The sequence below is a fragment of the Cyprinus carpio genome, chromosome B17 (genome assembly GCF_018340385.1).
Source record: "Cyprinus carpio isolate SPL01 chromosome B17, ASM1834038v1, whole genome shotgun sequence".
In the NCBI taxonomy this organism is placed as follows: Eukaryota; Metazoa; Chordata; class Actinopteri; order Cypriniformes; family Cyprinidae; genus Cyprinus; species Cyprinus carpio.
Genome location: NC_056613.1, coordinates 1,770,446 through 1,795,873, shown reverse-complemented (window position 1 = coordinate 1,795,873; position 25,428 = coordinate 1,770,446). Strand labels below are relative to the sequence as shown.

The following is a 25,428-nucleotide window of genomic DNA, read 5'->3' as shown; positions in this document are numbered from 1 at the left end:
CTTTTAACTAAGAAAACCAGCTCTACAAGTAATCAAACCTCGCTCTTTTTGTGTGTTTGTTATTATATACGTCACAGATCATTAGTTGCGGTTTACTTCAGTTCAGTGCAGTATATTTATATAGCACTTTTCACATTCACGTCCAAAGCAGTTTTACAAAGAATAGCTTTGTTGAACTCAATCCTCCTTTTTGATCCTTTTGTTAGGACGGGTTTAAAAATATCAGTAAGTTAACACTACAGTCCCTCCATGAGATTTGCCATAATTCTAGAGCGTTCATGGGATATGTTGATTTACATAAGAACAGCTATCATTTGCACCATGATGGATGAGCTGTTTTTGCTCTTTTGGCAACAAAGTGAAATTATAGCACTTCACCAGACATTTTTCATTGCAGCTTTTTTGTCCTTCTCGAGCTTAAAGATTTAGTTGCATATGATTTAGACATTCCTGTGTAAACCTCTCATGCACTGGCTGATAGAAAGGTCCATTATGTCTTTACATTAAATCAGGACACATAAAACAAATAAGTTAGGCAGTCTTGTTTTCATATCCAGAGCAGCATCACATGATATTTTGCTGTGCATGGTTCATTTTTATCAGTTGTTTTGATGCATTTCTCTCTGTTTGCATTGCACTCAAGGACAGTTTTGAGCAGAAATAGCAACGTTAGACGTTCTTGCACAAGACTTGAAGCTCACATCACTCCAAAGTGACTCAAGTCCTGCTTTAAAAATGAAACCCCTTATCAGTTTCCTCAAGGACTTCATGCTGTATCAGTGACTTACAAAGTGCTGATTTTAAAAACATCTTACCAAGCGCTGATTGTTGCATACTCTCGCTTGCTTTGCTGATTGAATTGCCTTCATTTCTTTCTTTCTTTGCTCCTGCAGCTCCATCAGGCCACTGAGGTGGCCCTCCTGAGAGGGGCCAGGGCCATTTCACCAGAGGATATCATCTTTCTAATGAGGAAAGACAAGGTAAAAGCACACCAATATGAGAAATTACCGCAACATAAATCATTAGCCTTTATATTAATGGACCAGCACTTGGGTTATTGAGTAGTTTTATTGCTTTTGTAGTTCTCTTGCTTTTCACTTACTGCTTAAAAGCAAGAAGCAGGGCTAGGTGGTGTAATGAAACATTCTTTTGAGCTTTTTGGTGATTTTACATGATATTTATGTGATTTCAGTGAAGAGGAGACCTAAGTAGATGGAATATGTTTAATGCAAGAATTGATACACAATAAACTTCAATAAAAAATAATCAATCAATAAAACAAAGGTTTCACCGAAATTAATCATACTTACCACCTATAACACTCTCTCTCTCTCTCTCTCTCTCTCTCTCTCTCTCTCTCTCTCTCTCTCATTTTGCTTTTGTATTTTTTTATATTGTTGTTTTGCTCAGTATCACCTGCCATTTTTATTTTATTTTATTGAATGTAGTGAAGAAACCCACACTAAAAGTTCATTTTGTAGGAGGCAAAGATGACTGGAGATCCATGCATCAAATATGATGGGTGCATCAAATATGTTTAATGCAAGAACTAAAACACAATAAACCTTTAGAAATATAATCAGTGAATAAAGTCAAGGTTTTCCACACATTTTTGTGGAAATGGAAGATGACATGTTGAGTGATGATGCATTCCAAAACTGTTCAAGAGTTTTGAATCGATTCATTGAAATGGACACGTGATTCACTGAAATGAATCAAACTTGTCATCTTTAACTCTAGTTTGAACGCTAAACCTGTTATTTTTTTTCTTTCAGAAAAAATTGCGGCGGCTCATCAGGTACATGCAGTTCAGAGACTACAAATCCAGAGTCCTCAAAACCATCGATGAAGATCTGCTGGATTCAGGTACGATATTTGTAGTATTTTCCAATATTTTCATCCATTTTATAGTCTGCCACTGATTCAAAGTTGAGAGTCAATGAATCAAGTGTTGAATTAAATGCATTTCTCACAGAAAATAAGATGCATGTTATTAAGCACCACTCGCTTACAGAACAGTTTCTTCCCAGTTGCTATCAGGACTTTAAACTCATAAATGCACAAATCCCAAATACTATTCCAACCACGTTATTCTTTTAACTACAGTCACTTATTTCATTTAAATCCCTTTTGTCTATACTGCCGCTATACAACATGCAATATACAATACATACAATATTGTACAATATGCAGTATGTCAATCTGCAATACCACTGTCTGTATACTTTATTTATCAAAACTTCAAACAAATGCACTAAATAATATGTCAGGTGAAATTACCATATCTGGTTACTAAATGTAAAAAACTATATCTGCAGTAAGGTGCAATAATACATGTGCAATAATATACACTATATGTCAATTGTGCAATAATATGTCTAGTCACTAAATCTCTACAGGTTCTCATTCCATTTAAATTGTACCTTTGTATAAGCATACTGTGCATATCAATCTGAAGGCCAACGTGCAATACTATAAATGGTCACTTTACTCAGATTGCTCAGTGTGAATATCACGACTCAGTCACTTGTATTTATTTGTAAAATTGAACTGTACAGTCGTATAGTCTTATTTATTGTCTGTGGTTATATGTTTGTTTTTCTAACACCAGTCAGGAGCAGTGCTCCTAATTTCATTGTATGCAGAAAAATACAATGACAATAAAGGCGTTCAATTCAATTCAATTCAGTTCAATGTTGATCGCCATGACAACAAAACATTCTTTTTTAGAATTCAAATTAAAAAATTTAAATAATGGTTCAGAACCATTAATAGAACCAGAACCAATCATCATGAAAATTATTTAAAAAAAAATGGTGAACCTGTTCTCAATTCCCAACCCTAGTTGGTGTATTCTTCTTTCATATATTTTGCTGCTTAGCATGTTTTCCTTGAATGATTTTGTTCGTAAGATATTCAAAACATTTTCCCCCATCAACAGCCATTTTACCATTTAGCTGTTGCCTTAAATGACGAAGCGGTGCATAACGAGTGGAGTTGAGGGGTAATTTTGTACGCCAAAGTCAATCAGCGCAAGTCATTAACCAAAATGCAGACAGAAGCTTTGGCCTGAATCTGCTTTGAACAGCTCTCCCTCATCAATATCACCGAAGAATGAGCGTGAGCGAGGAAAACCATCCGCACGAGCAGCGTAATGTCATGCAGAGTGTCATTAGGACTCTTGCTCCTCATCTAGAGTGTAACTTGAGAGAGAGCAGTGAAATGCAGTGTTTGGACGGTGGAGTCTCCCTGTCTCAACGCAGATGCTTTTCCATGGCTCGCTGTCTGCAATGTGTTTGTCTTCTGAAAGTTTCTGACCCCAAAAAAGTACTTCAAACCGGGGGATTATTCTTCTCTGACTATTATCTGCATTATTGCATGCGATTTAAAATCTAGGAGGGAATTGTTTCGGTGTGAGTGCTTGGAGGCCTGCGGTGGGAGCCAGCCCGTGACAGGAGGGGGTTTTGCTCTGGTGTGGTGCGTTTGGAGGGCATCGTAGAGCGAGAACATAGGTTTTGATTTCTTTCCATGCAGTGTTCGTGCAGTGACCCCTAAAACAAAACTAAGCTGCAAATGAGGAACTTCTGTTCAACCGCTATTGTCCTTTTTTATGGTTGCTCAGCAGATCTGGGCTCAGAGACAGTAGAGCAGGAGATTGTCATTGTGAAGTGCTGTTTATTTTCTTACTATGTGTTGTACTGTGAGCAATTCATCAAACTTACTTTCTTTTTTGTTTGATATCAATCCCATTTAGTCAAGTCAAATTTACAGAAAATCATAATGTTAATGAAATCTTAATATCTTCATGCCAGTTCAATTAGTGTGGAAGCCTGTTTCCGCCACTGAATTAAAAATAAAAGGTAATTGCAAGTTTTTATTTCACAATTCTGACTTTTTTCTTTTTTCTGTGGTGTGTATGCTTGATTCTGGCATTTTTAAATTCAGATTTTTCGTAATTGGATTTAGATTTGGGAGATTTTCTGATTCTTTTTCAAAGACTTTTTTAGAATTGTGTGATATAAACTGGCAGTTGTGTATTATAAAGTCAGAATTGTTCGAAAAAAGTCACAATTGCGAGATAAAATCAGAATTGTGAGATAAAACTTCAAAATTACCTTTTTTATTATTTATTCAGTGGCGGAAACGGAGCTGCTAAATGCAATGGTTTAGAGCTGCTAAATGCAACTATTATTTTCATCACGTGTAAAATTCTTAGTTTCACCTGTTTTTTTTTTTTTAATTTTGAATATTGTGTTTCACTCAGAAGTACAAGTAGTTACACAAATAAATTGGGTTGCAAATGTTAATCAGTGTTATGGCGTTTAGACATAGGCTATTGTTCTATAAAAGCTCAGTTAAATTACATTAGGTAATTGTAAAAAAAAGCATGATAGGAGAACTTTTATATTGAATTTAATAGAAAGTAGTTACAGAAACAATTTGGGTGGCAAATGCTATTGGTTGTGTGGTTGGTCATGTTAGACATTTAGACATATTGTTCTGTAAACATACACTGTTAAATTACGGTAGCTAAGTCTAAAAAAATGCATGATCTGCTGTGTTTAAAGCACTTCTGATCATCCTGTTACAGGTGATTTCAAAAAAATACTTGTAGTTGTAGGATGAATTCACTAGATCAATGCGTTTTGTTTTTTATGCAGTTTTATGTTTTTATTTGCTGTTCAAAGCACTTCTAAACATCCTGTTACATTTAGCTTAGGCATATTTAAAATGTTTTTTGTTTTTTTTTACTTGTAATTCTTAATTTTGAAGCATTAATTCATTAGATCATAGATGTTTTTACTAGTGTTATTTAGTTAGGTTTTATTGCACCACTTCATTACTAGTCTTTGTCCATTTGAACACTTTTCATTTTCCATGTTTTTTTTTTTTTTTTGCACTAAATATCTTGTTTATCTTGGAAATACAAGTAATTGCGGACATAAATTATGTCGCAAACACTGTTGGTTGATCTTGTTTATGAATTTAGACATTTTGCTCTATAAACATATGCTCAGTTAAATTAAGGTAGGTAAGTCTAGAAAAAAATGCATAATCTGCTGTGTTTAAAGCACTTCTAAACATCCTGTTAAATTTAGCTTAGGCATATTTAAAATGTGATTTATTTTTTACTTGTATTTCTTTATTTTGAAGCATGAATTCATTAGATCATAGATGTTTTTACTAGTGTTTATTTAGTTAGGTTTTAATTATTTCATTACTAGTCTTAGCCAGTTGAACACTTTTCACAGTGTGTTCAATTCTGAGTGGATAAGATGAGGTCTCACAGAATTTTTTTTTTTTTCTTGCACTAAATATCTTGTTTATCTTGGAAATACAAGTAATTGCGGACATAAATTGGGTCGCAAGCACTGTTGGTTGATCTTGTTTATGAATTTAGACATTTTGCTCTATTAACATACGCTCAGTTAAATTAAGGTAGGTAAATCTAGAAAAAAATGCATAATCTGCTGTGTTTAAAGCACTTCTGATCATCCTGTTACAGGTGAATTAAAAAAATACTTGTAGTTGTAGGATGAATTCACTAGATCAATGTGTTTTTTTTTATGCAGTTGTATGTTTTTATTTGCTGTTCTAAGCACTTCTAAACATCCTGTTACATTTAGCTTAGACATATTTAAAATGTGATTTCTTTTTTACTTGTGTTTCTTTATTTTGAAGCATTAATTCATTAGATCATAGATGTTTTTACTAGTGTTTATTTAGTTTCATTACTACTCTTCGTCCAGTTGAACACTTTTCACAGTGTGTTCAGTTCTCAGTGTATAAGATCAGGTGTAAGTTTTTTTTTTTTTTGCACTAAATATCTTGTTTATCTTGGAAATACAAGTAATTGTGGACATAAATTGGGTCACAAGCACTGTTGATTGATCTTGTTTATGAATTTAGATATATTGCTCTATAAACATACTGTATGCTAAGTTAAACTACGTTAGGTAAGTCTAGAAAGAAATGCATTATATGCAAACTTGAATGTATTTTTATGCAGTTTTGCATATTAAACTGCTGTATTCAAAGCACTTCTGTTACAGGCACATTTAAAATGCTATTTTGTACTTGTACTTTTTAATTTTGAGCGACAAGTTCATCAGATCAAAGATGTTTTACTAGTGTTTATATAGTTAGATTTTAATGCACCATTTCATCATTATTAGATTAACTATTTGTCCAAACCAAGATTTTCCAAGGCCTTTTATTCATCCAAATATTGTATCAGATGTCAAATTAAGGATTCTTTAAAGCCAGAAATACACTACTAATTATGTACGTCAACATATTTGTATCATTTAAAAGTGAGTTTATACAAACTGACGTTTTTACCGTTTGATTGAATTGCAGCATTTACAGAGGAAGTCCACAATTACAGTCTGTTCAAGGCTGTGCTGTGCCAGTCCCAACGAACCTGAAGCCCATAAAATGAGCTGTTATTTAGGTGTCATAAATTCAGTAACCTTGATTAAACATTTTCTGGGGCTATTTCTGTCATTCACAACCAGACGTTACTTCACAGAAGTGTGTTTAATCAGTGTATTTCCTTTCATTTAATTAACATTTTCCTTCTTTTTTTCATTTTCCCACCCTGGAGCTTTAGGCCCATAATGCCCGCTGACGCTGAACCGCATGAACATGCTGGAAAAAGTGAAAGTAGTTTGCTGTGGTTTTATGCTGCTGTGGGAATTATGTACATAGTGAACAAAACGTGACACAGATGAAAAATCTCTCATATTTCAGCAGTTTAGTAGTCTGGATTCCAGCTCTGCTCAATCTGGACATTCATTAACCAACTTCATGAGGAGATGTTTTAAACACTGCTGAAGAAGGAAAATGTTTGATGGACACTTGATGATGCTTTTCCACCCCATTATATTATTATTCTTAAAAAATAAGATTGCATTTATTTATTTATTTATTTATTTATTTAATATTATATATATATATATAATATATATATATATATATATATATATATATATATTTAATGTAATGTTAACATTAATAAATGTTAATAATGTACATTAAAATATATTGCAATAGTTATACATTTTAAAATTATATTATATGTAATTGTTTTAAATATACATATTAACATTTATCTATTTTAAGCATAGATTAAAATTATTAATAAATGAATAAATATGTTTTATAATATGTTAATAATAATAGTGATTATTTGATGAGGCTTTTCCTCTCTTACTAATATATTATTTTTAATTAAAAATAATATTTAGTTAGTTAATTAGTTATTATGTTAATATAACGTTAACATTAAGAAATGTTAACAATGTACATTAAAATATATATTGTAATAATTATACATGTGAAAACTATTTTATATATAATTATACATGTACAATATTAACATTTATACATTTTAAATTTACATTAAACATACAAAATATTATATTATGTTATATTATATTATAATGATTATTTGTTCTTTTACACAAGTAATATAATGTTATTATTCTTAAAAAAATAAGATTTTATTTATTTAGTTATTATGCTAATAAAATGTTAACATTAATAAATCTTAATAATGGTCATTAATTTTTTTTATATAATTATAGAATGTATTTAATATAAATTATAAGAATTTATTATAATAATTATTAGTAATTTTAAGATTATTTAAGTAATAGTATAACATATATTTAATTTGTATATTTTTAACACATGAAATAATAATAAATTTATGTTTTTGTTTTTTTTTTTTTATTTTTTTTATATATATATATATATATATATATATATATATATATATATATATATATATATATATATATATAATTATTATTATTATCATAAACAATTTTGGAGTGGAAAGGGGAAGGAAAAGCCTCATCAAGTGTTATATTTACATCCATTTACTGATATAACTCATTAAAAATAGTTTTGTACAAAAAAAAAAAAAACTTTTATATAAATGCATAATTTATATTTGCCTACAAAAGTCATTTCAGGCATTTAACTGAGGATGCACTATATACTGGACCAGTATCAGTTGTCATTTCATGTTAGTGGTTATTTATCAGTCAGTACTGGACAATATTTTCACCAGTTTTAAGATTCAGCTCATCTGTCATTGTAATGGATTATGGCAAAGATTAAATCATTTCAAATTCTCTTAAAGAACATTTTCCTTCTCTAATAAAATACTTAACAGATCATTCAAACCCCTTGATTTGAACGTTTTTAAGAGACTAAACCGTGTCCCGTAGGTCTCTCTATTATATGAGCTTTTTTTGTCATTCAAGCAGTGTATAATTTTGTCCTGTAGCAGATTTGAAAGGAGTTTTGGCCTGTATTTGTGTGAGATGTAAGCGTGGGTCTGCATGACTCGAGTGGGCCGCTGGATCTCAGCTGGCCTGCAGATGTGCTCTGACTGTTTCTGTCCTCTCTCAGACAAATACAGCAGCAGCAGCAGCAGCAGCATCAACAAGAGACAGCGCCTGCTGCAGGACTTCATGAGCTCCATCGACCAGACCGGGGAATTCCTGTCGCTGGTGGAGGAAGAGGAGGTGGATGAAGTCAAGCAGGAGCGGCTGGAGGTGAGTAGGAGGCGAGAGCAGAAATGTGCACGCTTCAGCGAGGGTGGACAACACAGACTGGGATTGTGGGAGAAATTGGAGGGGATTGTATTGTGGTCACAGAAATAAAAGGAGTACTTCATTCTTTCATGATAAAGATCAGCCAAATTCACCAAAACTCTGTATCTTATTCACTTACCACTACGCCCTGCACAGTTAAATTAAGATTTTAAGTGTGTTTACTGGCACAGCAACAAATGAACTATCAAAAATCAGTTATTATACAAATCCCTTTACGAGTTTTACATGCAGTCCATAAACTGGCAGTGCAAGAAACCACAAGAATTTGATCCAATTTCCTCTGATATTGGCGTCAAAACCTAAACATTCAGATGCTTAATAGACAGGAGATATATCAGGAGTCATATTATATTTCCTCTTGTCAAGTCAGAAATATTTGTTAAAGGCATTTACCTCACACACTGTTAGATTATTAAACATAATCAGTTTGTGCATGTAAAAACATTTATTATTTTGTCATTTTATGTTTATATATATATATATATAGATATATATATATATATATATATATATATAATATATATATGTGTGTGTGTACACACACACACAAACATATACATACATTTATTTTGTCATTTTATGTGTACACACACACACATTCCAGATTATATTTCATAACATATTAATTTTACCATATACCATGCTGTATTTAATTCTAATATAATTGTTAATAATGAATTTTACAAAAATTACATCAATTTACAATGTCCCTGGATTTGAAAGTACACTCATCCCTTTTTTTTTTATCCACTTTAGTTCATTTGATCCAGTTTCCATTTATTTATTTATTTATTTATTTATTTAAACCAATGGTTAACATTTTAACAAATTTTAACATATATGACCCAGGACCACAAAACCAGTCATATGGGTCAATTTTTCAAAATTGAGATTTATACATCATCTGAAAGCTTTCCATTGATGTATGGTTTGTTAGGATCTTTGGCCGAGATGCAACTATTTGAAAATCTGGAATCTGAGGGTGCAAAAAAATCTAAATATTGAATATTGTCATAAAACAAAAATCAATAATTTTGACCCATACGATGTATTGTTGTCTATTGCTACAAAAATATACCCCAGCGACTTAAGACGGCTTTTGTGCTCCGGGGTCACATATATATATCACACCATATTATTTTTTACCATATACCATGCTATAATAATACTTTTACCATATTATTTGAATTTTAACTAAAATTTGGAAATTTATTGAACAATAAAAATTTAATTCAGTTACTTTGACTCTAAAAATGCATATAAGAGAAAAATGTTGAATTATTTTGTGATTGTGTAGTCCAGTAAAAGATTTTGTGGATTTTTTTTCCTCATTGTGTTTGTCAGGTTATTCTGTCCGGATTGCAGTTATCTGTGCAAATACTAACCGTCAGTAATCTTCCAGGATAATTCCTTCAATGAATCGAGTGCTCAAAGAGCTCAGACAGCGTGTGCACTTAAACAACATTATGAACAAGTGCACTTTATTCCTGTAGTCATTGTGGAACAGAAGTTTGACCCAAACAAGGTGTTTAAACACACAGTTGAGAGCCACAGAAGCACCTGATATTGAGACGACACTGAAACATGTGGATCTGATACTCGTGCTCCATAAAAGACAAGAAAGCGAGGCTCAGACTGCTGTCAGTAGCTCCGACTGGGTTTCATCGTCCTCCACTAATAGTCTGAGTTTCCATCGTGATAGTTTCCTCTGTGCACAGCAGACAGACATGCAAATACACCACGAGTGAAACCAGAGAGCAGGAATTGACCTGTCAGATGACAACAGGAGTGTTTTCAGTCCGATCTGGGATGTGTATCTTTATCAGACATCGATATGTGATTAAACACTCTGAATCTCTGCGATATGAGCATGAACTCTGTCTTTTGGTTCTCACTGTGCCGAGTGAAATAAAGGGCCACAGCTGAAAGATGTAATTAAAGGTCTAAAGCAAGAGCCGTGGACAAGGGGTATTACCATGAGACGTTACACGTCCCGTCTCAATTAAAACAGTTCTGGATGTGGCCAAGAAAGCCTGCGGTTTCCCCCAAATCTTTGTTCTTACTGAGTGTTTTAATGGGTATGTTTTAGCTATCAGGACAACCTTTTGGGAATAAGGAACCATATCCTTCTGGGCCTCCCACTTTGCCCCACTCATGAAGTCGTGGAGAGAGGAGCTTTATGGTTTAACCACACGGCACTGTGCTGCTTTATCTAGTGCCCCGTTCACCCACCGCCCCCTCGTCTTCTTTAACTAGCTCTTCTGTTGGCTAACAGCACATGCCTGCTTTCCCTGCGCTCCTCCATCTGCTCACCTTACCTGATGCAGACAGTACATGTTACAGTATGGACAAGCTTAAAGATGATTTTCTCAATATTTGATTTTTTTTTTTGCACCCTCAGATTCCAGATTTTCAAATAGTTGTATCTCGACCAAATATTGTCCTATATTGTAAATGAATATTGAAATAAATTGGAAAGCTTATTTATTCAGCTTTCAGATGATTCATAAATCTCAGTTTCCAAAAATTTACCCTTATGACTGGTTTTAACTTCTTATTATTAAGATGATTCATAAATCTCAGTTTCCAAAAATTTACCCTTATGACTGGTTTTAACTTCTTATTGAATATACTTGACGGTATTTTGTGTTTTTTTGTTTTTATATATATACACACACACACAGTGTTTATGATGATTTTATTGTATAAAATATTATTTAACATGTATTTATCATTATATTAATTATATAATAATAATAAATTATTTTTATTCTTTATCTGTATGTAGAAAATTTATTTATGTATTTTTTTCGGTTATGTATTTAAATATTAAAAAATTTAATTAGTTACTACTTTGTTACATGAATGAGTATAAAATAATAAAAATTACAAAATAGTAAAAACTTATTATAACATATTTTTTTATTTTTGTATTGTTTTTACTTTTTAGTTTTTTTTTATTTTTTTTATATTATTTATTTATTATAATATTATATTTTTTTATATAGTTTTTTTTTTTTTTGTATGAATTTTTTATTATATATTTTATTATATTACGTATTAAATTTTTTATAAATTTGTAATTGTTCTATGTATAAATATTTTACAAAAGATGGAGAACTATTTAAGATTCAAAATTTGTCATTAATCAAATATTAGAGAGTTTGAAAACCATGAGATATTTACAGAAGTTAGTTTATATAAACTACAGCACTTGTGTAAATACTCAGGCCATTATTTCATAGGATTTCCAAAGCCGCAGCTCGCGGGTCAAGCATCTGTCAGATGTCCAGTCGATCGGCTCAGGCGCGCTGCTACACTTGATCAGCCGGTGATGACCTTTCTTTTGTCAGCGGTGTGTGGATTGTATTTCCTCCGGCAGATCATCCATCTTCCCAAGGACCCTCTAAGATCTCTTGACAATCTGTTATTTTCCCGGCCGCGTTCAGATGGGAATGTTTAAAAGTGTTTTTGTCATGATGTGTGGGATCCGCATTGTTTTGCCTTAATGCCATGATGACAGCAGGATGCTATTCTGGGACACTGGTGATCTGTATTTTGTTTGTTAAATTGGAAATGGTATATTAAATGAAGAAAGCAGTGTTGTATATTGTTGTTTTTTTTGCTTTTTTTTCTTTCAGTTTTCCTTGAAAAAGCAGTAATGTGAACTGTAAACTAGTTCATATACTGGAAGTTTTTGAATCTGAATAACATAATAAAAGTCTCTTTGAGAGTGTTTTCCCTTTTAAAGAATCAAACTCAGATGTCTTGTCTGGACTTGAGTGAAAGGGAGTTTTTTTTGTTTTTGTTTTTTTTTTGGCTTGAATTCATATTAGCTGTTTCCATCACCCTGAAAATGACCCTAATTTAAATATATATATATAATATATTAATTTATCGATCCTTCCGTCCAAGACCATAAACAATGCCATAATAATAGTTTTACCATAATATTTTAATTGTTATATAATTCCAAAAATGAACATTTATTGTAAATTAATATTATCAATCAATTACTTTGACTCTAAATGAAATTGAGTTTGTTATATTATTTTTTTTAAGATAATTATTTATTTATTTATTTCATTTTAATTTAGTTTAATTTGTAATTTGATCTAGTTTCCATTATTTATTTATTTAAACTAAGGCCACTATTGACATTCTATATCATAATATTTTTTACCATATACAATGCCATAATAATGCTTGAAGCTATATATATATATATATATATTATATATATATATATTATATATATATAATATTCCAAAATAAAAGTATGTCTTTACATATATAATTGTAGTTGTAAACTGAAAATAGTAAATTTATTATATGCATGTGTTTCCACTTTATATCTGTCATAATGTGTGTACACACAATGGTATACACAGTTTTATTTATATTAAACAAATGACTTTTATTTGGATGTTTTAATCGTTTGACGCATTATAGTTTTAATATCCAGGGGCATGGAAGTCGACCAGAAGTTGAAGTCGGCGGGGGGTGCCGCCCATCTTGTGCAAACTTCACTTGCGTTAGCATCCCATTGACTCCCATTCATTTTGGCGTCACTTTGACAGCGAAACACTTTGCATCTGAGGTTTTAAAGACTCCATTTGTCCATTAATTTCTAAAGTTAACACGACAAACTGTATAAAGGGCTCCATTACTTCTATGTTACATTATGCCCCCGTAGAAACAATTTTTTTTGTAAAAATAGGCTAACGATTGCGTCATAAGCACTCGACTCTCTGTCGCACAGTAGAGAAATTACCCGTAAAAGGAGGAGAAGCTCGCAGGCAATCGGGGAGACGTCAAGAGATATGGCGTACTGGCGTTATTTTAAAATACTATACAAAATAGATAATCGAATACTTACTCCTGAATCACGCCAAAGAACTCCCCGCGCAAGCTCGCCGTCTCTGCAACATAAATGGCAGTTTGCACGCACAGCTGACTAGAAGATTTATCTGTCAGACAGGTTGTTTGACGTCATCAAGTTTAGTTTGAGTCTGCACGTCAGAAACGGAATAAAATCGCTAAAAAAACGGGCTTCACTTGTCTCAATTGAGTTCCAATGGGGTCGCTGTGTCCATTTCTTTTACTGTCTATGGTTTTATCACAATGATTGTGACCCTTAATAGGTTCAGGAAGTTGCTAGTGGATTTGTTTTCTCATTCGCTCTTTCAGTGATGACTGAAATTCAAATTGTGAGTATCATCAGGAGTCTCTTCAACATGAGAGTGATGTTAAATCTCTCCCAAAGCCTCGTATCTACAACACTGACTCTCTTTCACACAAAAACAGAGGCACTTTAAACCCATCCGCATATGATCGTCTAAACTTAGCCGCGTGTCTGAATGAAATGCCCCACAAATTTAATTCTAGCCTGCCTCGGGCTGTTAATCACCGAGTGACGTGCATTGAAATACACAGCACTACACTAGATATCCAGAATATATCTTGGGCCCCGGCCTATGGAAATCTCATCGCTAGCAGTGGTACAAATTGAGATTCCCTTTATCCAGACCACACTGGCATGAAATGAAAGCCACCAGCGGCCAAATCAAATATTTGCCAACGTATTCCTATACGGCCGCCGCGTCAGTTGTGGGTGTAATTTGGCTATTAGCAGGTAGGTCAACGTTTTGATTTAATCAGCGGCTAAACATAGTATTCAAAAAACATCGAATCCCCCCGCTGCTCTTTTCAGTCAATAACCCACAGTCAAAACATTTCTCCTGTCTCAGGCCAGCCGCTTGACAAGAGTTATTTAAAAGTGCAGCGGCTCCAGTCTCGTATCGCTCGCGGCCCAATTTGGAGCGGGACCCAGACACCGAGACTGCTGCGAATTCCCCCTCCGAGTGCAAAACGAGACCTCCATTCGGCTCTTAACGACGCTAATAGAAATCGCAGTTCCAGCGCCGTGTAACGAGCAGGCGCTCGGCATCATTAATATGTATTTTCAAAGATGGAATTTCCAATGACTGCCAGCTAACTAAATAAAAAGACTCCGGTTGGTTTGGGTGGCCTGAAAGTGATCCAGGCTGCCTCGCATTGGGCCCGGAGCCCCGAGCGTCACGTCAGACTGTCCTCAGCCTCGAACCCAGCGCTTCTCGGAGACACGGCTCTCTGTAGACCGTAAAACAGATCCTCTGCGGCACGAGGAGGAAAAAAAGCAGTCGTAAACCTTGAGCCTTTATGTTTTATGACACACGGCCTGGTGTGAAGTGGTTTAGACAGACGGCCTGGTGGAGAGCTCAATTTGACTGTTATGTGAAGGTATGAAATTGGTCCAGGATGAGGAAACGTCTAATTATAGGTTCTAATCCGAGTCGGACCTGTTGGGTTGCTATTAAGAGGGTTCATTACTGCGCACGGCTCTCTTAAAGTTTACACAGACGCTCCTTCCCTTGTTATGTTATCGCAGGGCATAAAACGAGGAAATAATGACGTCTGTCGTCTTGTTGAATCCTCAGAGTAGCTGATAAAACTGCGGTTTAAACCATTCCGTCACACAGGAGCTTCGTAGATATAGCAGTATATTAATTGAAGGGATTATTATGGGATATTGTCAAGAGTGGTTTTTTATATTTTGGTTTATTAATACTTTTGTTCAGCAAGGATGCATTAAATCACTCAAAGGTGAAAGTAAAGACGTTTATAATGTTGCAAAAGGTTTCTATTTCAAATAATTGCCGTTCTTTTCGACTTTTTATTCATCAAAGAATCCTGAAAAATAAAAATGATGGCAGTTTGCACAAAAATATGAAGCAGCGCAACTGTTTTCAGCACTGATAATCAGAAATGCTTCTCAAGCAGCTAATCAGCATATTAGAATGATTTCTGAAGGATCATGTGACACTGAAGACTGAAGTAATGATGCTGAAAATCCAGCTTTGCATCACAGGAATAAATTACATTTTACAATATATTCAAGTGGAAAACAGCTGTTTTAAATTGTAATAATATTCCACAATATTACAGATTTTCTAGTATTTTTTGATCATTTATATGCAGCCTTGGTGAGCAGAAGAGACATTTCAAAAACAATAGTGGGCTTGCATTGCTCATAATTGTCTTGATATGTGTTTTATGATGTTGACACATGATATTAAGGGTAATAGTTAAAGTTTTACTTTTCATTTTTTATACAGAGAATTGAAAAGATGACCAGAAACATGGATTCCAGTCAGTACAGTGATTTCTGTGAAAGTCGACAGCTGAGTTTCTGTAAGTATTCATTCACAAACATGATTTTGTTTTATTAATGCATTTGTCGGACACTTTTAGTCGGAGTGACTTATATTGCATTAAAGGTGTGCATTTTATCAGTTCATACATTCCTTGTGAATTGAGCTGCAGGAATGCTTTAGGATTCACTGCATATGCACTGATGAAAGCATCCGTTGTGTTGCTCTGTGAGTATGTCAGGTATGGTTTGAGAGCGCGGCACTCCTCATGTCAGTTGCAGCACGTCAGATATCGTCTCTGATGAGTTGTTCGGTTGGCAGTTCTGCGCCCGAGGGCTTGTAAGAACGCAGCTGTGGGATTGTGAACACACCACTGCTGGCTTCTGAAGGCCACATTTCAGCCCTAATAACATGTTCACTGGCTTTGTGCCGCTCCAGTAACTGTGATGTCTTACTGGCATCGAGCTGCAGGTCGGGACAACAGCACAGTAAATGTGCCTGAATAACCCTGTTACGCAACACTGATGCTGAGTACACACTAAATCTGACCGAAAACACGTCTCAGGGCCGGAAATTGAGCATTTGTGGTGAAACAGGGTATGTCTGACATTAAATACCATATGTAAATTGTGCAGTGTACATTGTATTTTGCCAGATATTTTTTAATAGTATGTAGAAAAGGAATGCAGTATGCACTGCTTATGAACATTTCAAGCAGTTATGTTAGCATGCTAGATTGTTGTCATGTTGCATGCATATTTAAAGGAATAGTTCATCCAAAAGTAAAATTTTGCTGGCAATGTACTCACCCTCAGGCCATCCAAGATGTACTTGAGTTTGTTTCTTCATCAGAACAAATTTGGAGAAAATACATCACTTGCCCACCAATAAATACTCTGCAGTGAATGGGTGCCGTCAGAATGAGAGTCCAAACAGCTGATAAAAACATCATGATAATCCACATCAGTTCAGTCCATCAGTTAATGTCTTGTGAAGTGAAAAGCTCTTTGTTAGTAAGAAACAAATCCATCAAGGTGTTTTTGAACTTTAAACTGTTGCTTCCAGCTAAAATACAAGTCCATTATCCATAATATTGCTTCCTCTAGTGAAAAACTTGGATTATGGACTCGTATTTGGGTAGAAGTTAAAAATGCCTTAATTATGGATGTCTTCTCCAGACATTAACTGATGGACTGGAGTGGTGTGGATTACTTGTGGATTATTGTGATGTTTTTATCAGCTGTTTGGACTCTCATTCTGACGGCACCCATTCACTGCAGAGGATCAGTTGATGAGCAAGTGATGTACTGCTATATTTCTCCAAATCTGATGAAGAAAAACTCTTGGATTGCACATATTATTGCACATTCTCAGCTTATTTGTATTTCTGGTTGATCTATTCCTTCAGTTCAGCATTTGATATGTTTTCATTTAACCAGTAAAATGTCAAATCAGTTCAAATCAAGTGCATTGCATTGTAGCATATATAGTGTCTCACAAAGTTCTGTCCTGTACATTTTGGCAGTATTTGTTTACTAATCTAATTTTTACTTGCATTTGGCGTTGTGTACTATAAATATAGCTGCTATTCATACAAACTGCTCCTAACTTTGAATAAAAGTGTCTGCTAAATAGGTAATCCATATTTCATACATACAGGAAACTTACCTAGTGTGCACAATATGCATATTGCATACTACTCACTCACTAATAAGTAGTTTGCCATTCTGAATCTTCCCATTGCTTTTTAAGCGACAGATCTTCAGTCAGCTATCCTTGCCAGTGGTGCAAGATAAATCATATAATTCTTCATTATGAAGTCAAACTAAACTTTATAAATTAAACATGTTTCTGATTAGACCAGTATTTTAGGTTTTACAGATTAAACTTAAATTTACAGTAAAAACTACATTTTATTAACTGACAGTATTTTATGTCCTGTTAGGGTTTTTCAACATATATTGTAAGAGAAGTAATTAACAGGTTATTACTGTTGCATCTTTAGAGTCTTTTACGGTAAGTTTTTTTTATAGTGTGCATCAGCAGATCATATTCTCACTCAAGCTGTCTGCTCTGTTTAGCTAAGAAGGCCTCGAAATTCCGCGAGTGGCTGGACTGCAGCAGTCTGGATGTGAAGCCCAACGCCATGTCCATGGAGATCCTGTCCTATCTGGCCTACGAGACAGTGGCCCAGGTGAGCTGCTGTCAGACTCAGCATGAAATCACAAAAACGACAAACCCTTTCATTTCAGGAAATCACTCTGACATTTGCTAAATTGCCAATTTACTTTCGCTCGGTCTCTGTTTCCAGTGCAATAACACCCTGAAAATAAGCTCTTCTGAAGCATTCCAGTGCTTTCTTCATTCAGTATGATGTTTCCTGGGAAAAATATTGTCAGCTTGTTCTTCATATCAAGTGCCATTACTCATAAGCTGATATGGTTTTATATTTTAGGTTGTTGACCTTGCCCTATTGGTTAAACAAGATATGACTCCCAAAACAGGCGATCCGTTTCAACACGCCATATCAGCGACTTTCATCCAGTACTGCAACTCCTCGGCTGAGGTAAACAAAACACTTTTCAGTTTACTTTTTGGTAATCAGTCTTGTTATGGGTAACTAAGTGACTATTAAAAACTATTAGAAATCATTTTTATTAATTGAAATGAAGTTTAAATAGCATGTGATAAGTTCAATTAAAATTAGAAATGTTTCATTGGCAACTAAGAGACATAAAATAAGTTTGTTGATTTCCTAAAATACACTAAAACTAAAATTGAAATAAAAATAGACAAAATCAAAAAATCTAAATGACAAAAGTACATAAATTACTAAACATTAAAGAAAAATTTTAAGAAAAATTATAAATATAAAATTACTATAATAGTATATAAGTAACACTTTGGATGTATATTTGGAAATTATAAATCGTTTTTAAAGGTATGGATCCCCCAAAAATTGTGTGTATATATACAGTATACATAATTATTGTGTAATTACACATAATTATAATACTATAATAATGTAATATTTATTTGGAAATTATAAACTATGGTTAAAGTGATAGTTCCCTCAAAAATAAAAATAATTAATAAATTGTTCACCTTTATTAATTCACCTTCAGGAGAAGGAGATGTTTAGCAGAATACAATGGAAGTGAATTGTGACAAATGCAAGCAAGCTCCTTAAATTGCAACATAAAAGAGCAATAAAAGTAAAGACCAGCATGATTTTTTTTTTTTTTTTTTTACAGAAAATCATTTTTGATTTTTTTTTTTTTGCTAAATTATTCCTTTCAATCATTCATTCAATCACTGTCTTCTAGACTTTCTAGAAAGAAAGTCAGTTATTTGGTCACTAATGTGTTGTTTGTTTGGTTTAAGCTGCATGTGAATGATATTCTTTCTCTCCGAGAAGCCTCTACATTATCTATTCTTATGCTCTAATCCACTATTATTATGTTTTATGATGTTAGTTGCTGTTTGCTGATGCTATAGAATAGTTCAAATGGTTTTTCTGGTGATAACGGTCATGTCAGAAGCTTTCTCCAAGCGCTTGTCCATTGGAGAAGAAAACCAAACAAGAGCGTCCTGCTCCGCGGCTTTGACCTCTCGCCGAGTAGAACGCCAAGTTTGTCCAAGGTGGTTTTGAGCTGCGGGATCCGCTCCATGGATGGACTTCTGTGTCACTGAAACCACAAAACCTCATCTGTCTCTCTCTCTCGGACTCGGCCAAGGCCACTCTGGGTCTGGAAGCGCACATGGTATTTTTTTAGTCTGAATTCCAGTATTGTTTTTCTGCTGGTCCTTGGGGGTCGGCTGCGTTCCCATGTGGCGAGAGTGACAGAATGACCCTGTGGTTTGAGCGATAGGACCGAGACGTGTCGTAAGACTGCAGGTGATGTTTTCAGGGTCGTGTTTTGAAGCATCACGAGTTTCCTAAAAACGAGTCTTGTGTATGAGGAGGTCAGGCACATTGTGATTTTGTATGTGAAGCAGTCGTCTAACGTCAATTTGTGCTCACGTGTGATTTTTCTGGTCTATCTTTAGGCTACAAGCACTAAAAAGGAGACGGACTCCCCGGAAAACACACCGCCGTCCACTCCCAGCGGCCCTCTGACGGGACACCAGGGAAAGATGCACTCCATGGCTCAGGGCAACGGTGGGCCGAACCAAGATGGCAGCAGTAAGAACAAACAGAGGAAGAGGAAGAAGGTACACAAATATTGTTTGAACATCTATGTTATGTAGAGATCATATAGCTAGCCTCCAGTTCTAGATGAGTGTGTGATCACTGCACCACTAGTGTCTGTTTAATGGAACTGCAGTCTGTTTATTTGAGAACTGGGCCGGACATAACAACAGGCTCAACCAATGGGGGAGTTGGGGGCGGGGCCATCTGTTTCTTTATAGTTAAAGTAGTTGAACCAGAAATATTTCTGTTATATGACACAAGATGAAGTGTGTCATTTTGGCATCCCTAGTCATTTGTTCACATTTAACAGTGTTTGATTTTGTTAAAGGTTTTGTAAATGATATAAAATACTATATTTAACTGAGAATTATATACAGTACAGGTCAAAAGTTTGGAAACATTACTATTTTTAATGTTTTTGAAAGAAGTCTCTTCTGCTCATCAAGCCTGCATTTATTTGATCAAAAATACAGAAAAATATACAGTAATATTGTGAAATATTATTACAACTTAAAATAATAGTTTTCTATTTGAATATACTTTAAAAAAAATAATTTATTCCTGTGATGCAAAGCTGAATTTTCAGCATCATTACTCCAGCCTTCAGTTTCACATGTAACATCCAGTCTATCACATGATCATTTAGAAATCATTCTAATATTCTGATTTATTATGAGTGTTGGAAACAGTTCTGCTGTCTAATATATTTGATGAATAAAAGGTTAAAAAGAACTGCATTTATTCAAAAAAAAAAAAAAAAAAAAAATTCTAATAATATATATTCTAATAATATATTTTCTTTACTATCACTTTTTATCAATTTAACACTTTGATAATGAATCATCATATTAGAATGATTTCTAAAGGATCATGTGATAATGATCCTAAAAATTCAGCTTTGCATCACAGAAATAAATGATAATTTAAAGTATAATAAATTTAAAAACAATTATTTTCAATTGTAATAATATATCACAGTATTACATTTTTTTTCTGTATTTTTGATCAAATAAATGCAGGCTTGATGAGCAGAAGAAACTTCTTTCAAAAACATTAAAAATAGTAATGTTTCCAAACTTTTGACCTGTACTGTATAATAAAGAAAAATAATGGCGATGATGATATTATTAATATTATTATTAGTAATATATTCATATATAAATAATTGTTAATATTTTTAAGTTTATTATTAATAATACACTTCTTAATAATTTAATCATCATAATATAATAATAATATTAGTAATAATAACAACAATAATAATAACAGTAATCTATTATCATTATATATAAAAAAATATTATTTTATAAATGTTATGGCATTGCATATTATTGGCTCTGATTAATTGCTTTTGTTCCTCCTTTGAAGTTGCTTTGGATAAAAGCGTTTGCTAAATGCGTAAATGCAAGTAATTGTGTAAGTGATTAATCATATTGTTTATTTAAATTCTTCTTCTTCATCATGTTATTATTATAGTATGTATGTATGTATGTATAATGATTACATTCTCAAACAATGCCCTAATAATAATACATTTTAATAAATAATTCTTAATTATTTTCAAAATATAATAATAATATAACCATAGCCATTATTATTTATCATTCTCAGCTAAAATATACATTAAAAACATATTTTACATAATTTACCAAACATACTTGTACATCAAAAATCACACATTTTAGTCCAAGTCCAAGTTGAATAACTAGTGGTGCTAATTTCTTCACTGATGTTATATAACATTTTAAGGCAGTCAAATCTTTTATTTCTTTTTGAAAATCTCCCGTCTGCCAGACAAACAGATAATCTCGCCCCAATCTTAGACCGATGGGCCACTCAAAACCAAACAGCCAGCCTAACGCTGTTTATTTTACACTAGAAGTAATACCCAGAGGTTATTTTCATACTTAGCATAGATTCCAGCCCCTTAATATACAGTGGAAGCATTAGCAAGAAACAAGTCTCTGTATTTTCCTCCCCATCCTGTTTTACTGACTCCAGCTTCTCTGATGTTTATTGCAAACATCCAAACAGGGAAGTTGTTTTTCCCTCGTCTGCTAAGAGATACCGAGTCGAAATCGTTCCCTTCCCTCCAATGACTTCAGAGACACTGCAATTACAGCCAATCACACGCAGCACTAACGATTACTGTCAGGCCTCTATATATCAGAATCAGCCTGCGCTGCGAGTTCATAAAGCATCAGATGACACGTAGCATTTATATCTCTCCAGAGGTGAAGCGCCGGCCGATTTGGATTCCCAAAAGTGTGCAGCGTTTGTGTTTTTTGTGTACTATGCTGGAGTACTACTGTTGTTTTTTTGTTTTAGATATTATGAGATGTGTTTTTTCTGTTTTGGAGTGTGGGGGGGTGTGTGGCGGGGGGTCTGAGCAGTGCCATCCAACCAGCCCACATCAGAGAAGCCATCAGGCGCTACAGCCACAAGATCGGCCCGCTCTCCCCCTTCTCAGTACGTAATAACAGAGCCGTAAAAGAGTTATATTTATAATCGCAGCGCAGCCCCATTTTAAAGTGGTCAAGCCCTGAAGTATTGGAATTGTTTAGCGCAATTTGCGGTTAGTGTAATTTTCCTCATAAAAGTCACATAATTCTACTGGAGACTTAAATAAGTGGAATTTCGATCCTTTTTGGAAATACAAAGGAGATTTAATTTCGTTTTGTTTTCTGTAAGTTCTGTTTACGGCTGAAGAAATGCCTGCTTATTTCACACGCTTACGTATGTGACTGTACAGCGAGTTATAATTTTCCATCAGGCGCAGAAATGTGGGTGTCTTAAGTGCTAGGCTGCGCTTGAGAAATGGCTCTTGGAGGCTTGGAGGCTTTCTCACAGCCAATTTGGAGGCTTTTGCTGTTGTGGTCAATCTGCGATTCACAGGTAATGAGCAATTTACCAATGACGGCTCACTTGATGCTTCCCGAGCCAATGGCTGCCAGAAAACCTGCCAGTGTTGGTTTCCTGTGGCTGTTTTTGTTTTAAATACTGATATTTGTTGCTTTTTATTGTGATGTACCGTTAACCCTCTGAGGTCTAGGGGGTTTTGGGGGCCTGGAGAAATTTTGACATCCCCTGACTTTTGTGCTTTTTTCAGTTGCTTATAAATACATACATGGCTAAAGTCTAATAACACTGTAATCAGTACAAACTGGGCTACAATAATATGTAAATAGCATGTATGCACATGATTGTGTTTTTGAGAAAACAACGTTTATGCGTGGTTAGTAAAAAACTACAATTTAGAAGTCACTGAAATAAGGTCATAAAACACATACAGAGCATTTGTTCACAAGACTGTCAAACCTGGAGCTTGTAGCCTAGAATTTCTGCTTCAAAATGATGTGAAAATCGACTCCAGAGGGTTAATTATCAACTTACAAAGCACTAGATCACTTCTAGACTCACAGGAAGACTTCTTATATAGTCTGGAGAAATATAAAACATGGTAAGCATAAGCATTTTCTTAAGAAACTTGCGTGAAACTCACTGGCATGATACAGAGGTGATGCTATGCTGTTGCTAAAGTGTTTTTGGCACATTACTATGTGGTTGCTAGGGTGTTCTGCATATTTTTTATGCAGTTGCTTTGTAGTTCTGTCCAATTGTTAGAGCGTTGTTACCCTGAGAAGGCTTGAGTTTTTTTTTTTTTTTTTGGTTTCTACTGGGTTATTATGTGGTTGCTAGGGTGTTGCTATGCCGTTGCTAGTATGTTTTTTTTATGCAGTTGCTTCAGAGTTCTGCCTGGTTGTTATGGCATTGTTATCCTAAGGATTTTTTTTGTTTGTTTGTTTGTTTGTTTCTAAGAGGTAACTATGTGGTTGCTAAGGTGTTCTGTATGTTTTTTTTTTTTGTTGTTGTGTAAGTTTTTTTTTTGTTTCTACGGGGTTACTATGTGGTTGCTAGGGTGTTGCTATGCAGTTGCTTCAGAGTTGTGCCTGGTTGTTATGGCATTGTTATCCTAAGGATTTTTTTTTTGTTTGTTTGTTTCTAAGAGGTTACTATGTGGTTGCTAAGGTGTTCTGTATGTTGTTTTTTTTTGTTGCTTAAGTTTTTTTTTTGTTTGTTTGTTTCTAAGAGGTTACTATGTGGTTGCTAGGGTGTTGCTATGCAGTTGCTTGTATGTTTTTTATGCAGTTGCTTCAGAGTTATGACCGGTTGTTGTTATGGCATTGTTACCCTCAGGAAGTTATTTTTTTATTTTTTTTTTAAGAGGTTCTGTGTAGTTTCTAAGATGTTGCTATGCAGTTGCTAAGGGGCTCTGGGAAGTCACTAGGTGGTTGCTAAGGTGATATTGATGTTTTTATTACGTTGCTATGCTAGGGTGTGTTAACTGGTTGTTAAGCCATTGCTGTAATAAGCAATTGCCAATATCTGTTTTTCGTGGCTGTTTTTGTTTTAAATGCAGATATTTGTTACTTTTCATTGTGATGTAATCTGGCAAAGCACTAAATCACAGTTTTAATTCATTTTACTCCAGATTTATCTTGTGTTTTGCAAAAGAACCTCCATGGAAATGCACAACATCCTGAGATATTTCCAGTCCCATCTCTTGCATGTTTGTGCCAAATATTCAGTAAGAACTGCAAAGGCAAACCAAAGCATGATGGAAGCGTGTTCTTATTACATCTCTAAAAGCCCTACAATTTCAATGTCGCCAAGCAACGTAGGACAAACGTGACTGGATCTCCATGGCGTAAACATGAGCCCAGCGTGTAGGAAACTGGGAGTTGCGTAGGGACGCGGTGTATTGTTTAATATATAAAACAGGTGTTATATGGTTTTCCTGGGTATGATGCTGAGTGAAGACTTCCAGATGTTCTCGAGTGCCACTCGCATTCGCCTTTGATGAGTAAATCCCGGCTCCTTACTGGGAATGGCACAGGAATAATTAGACGGGGGCGGAGGGGGATGCAAGTGACTGAGTGAGTGCCGTCAGAACCGAGTTATCATGTAATTGGTTGGGTTTTATTGCGACTGGAGCCAGTTTAAACCAATGATTAATTGCACCAATAAGCACTTTTCACTCTGGTCCTTTAAGGCAGAATTAAGTCCTTATTTGGAAGGTTGAGTGTACGTGGGGTCGCTGACAGACATGAGGCGCTTTCTCATTAACGTGGACCGTTATCTATTGCCGTGGTTGCCTTCCAGACTTTCGACGTTGCAGCAGTTAAGTCGACGTATTACCTTCAAATGCATCTGAGATTCTCAACATTCCCCCAGATTGAAACGAAGAGAAATCGCCAATCTGGAAACGGTTCGCTTTCACTCAAGTTTCACCGTTGTGGATGTATAGCATTATGTAATTTAAATGTCTGCCCCAGTGACTGTTGTTGGAGGCTTTATCGGCCTCAAATTACCAAAATCAAGTCATTGTGAGATTATTAACTTTGAAATT

General features: G+C 34.5%; 1 protein-coding gene across 2 annotated transcripts in view; it reads left to right on the top strand.

The window, feature by feature from the left end:
- Positions 1-25,428, top strand: part of supt3h (SPT3 homolog, SAGA and STAGA complex component) — a 110,448-nt gene that overhangs the window by 70,900 nt on the left and 14,120 nt on the right. For both annotated transcript variants that reach the window (XM_042743175.1, XM_042743174.1), the window contains exons 4-10: positions 894-980; positions 1,776-1,866; positions 8,425-8,570; positions 15,788-15,863; positions 17,905-18,017; positions 18,279-18,389; positions 19,874-20,038. In XM_042743175.1, coding sequence (XP_042599109.1) covers positions 894-980; positions 1,776-1,866; positions 8,425-8,570; positions 15,788-15,863; positions 17,905-18,017; positions 18,279-18,389; positions 19,874-20,038 — 789 coding nt within the window. The remainder of the gene's footprint in view (positions 1-893; positions 981-1,775; positions 1,867-8,424; positions 8,571-15,787; positions 15,864-17,904; positions 18,018-18,278; positions 18,390-19,873; positions 20,039-25,428) is intronic.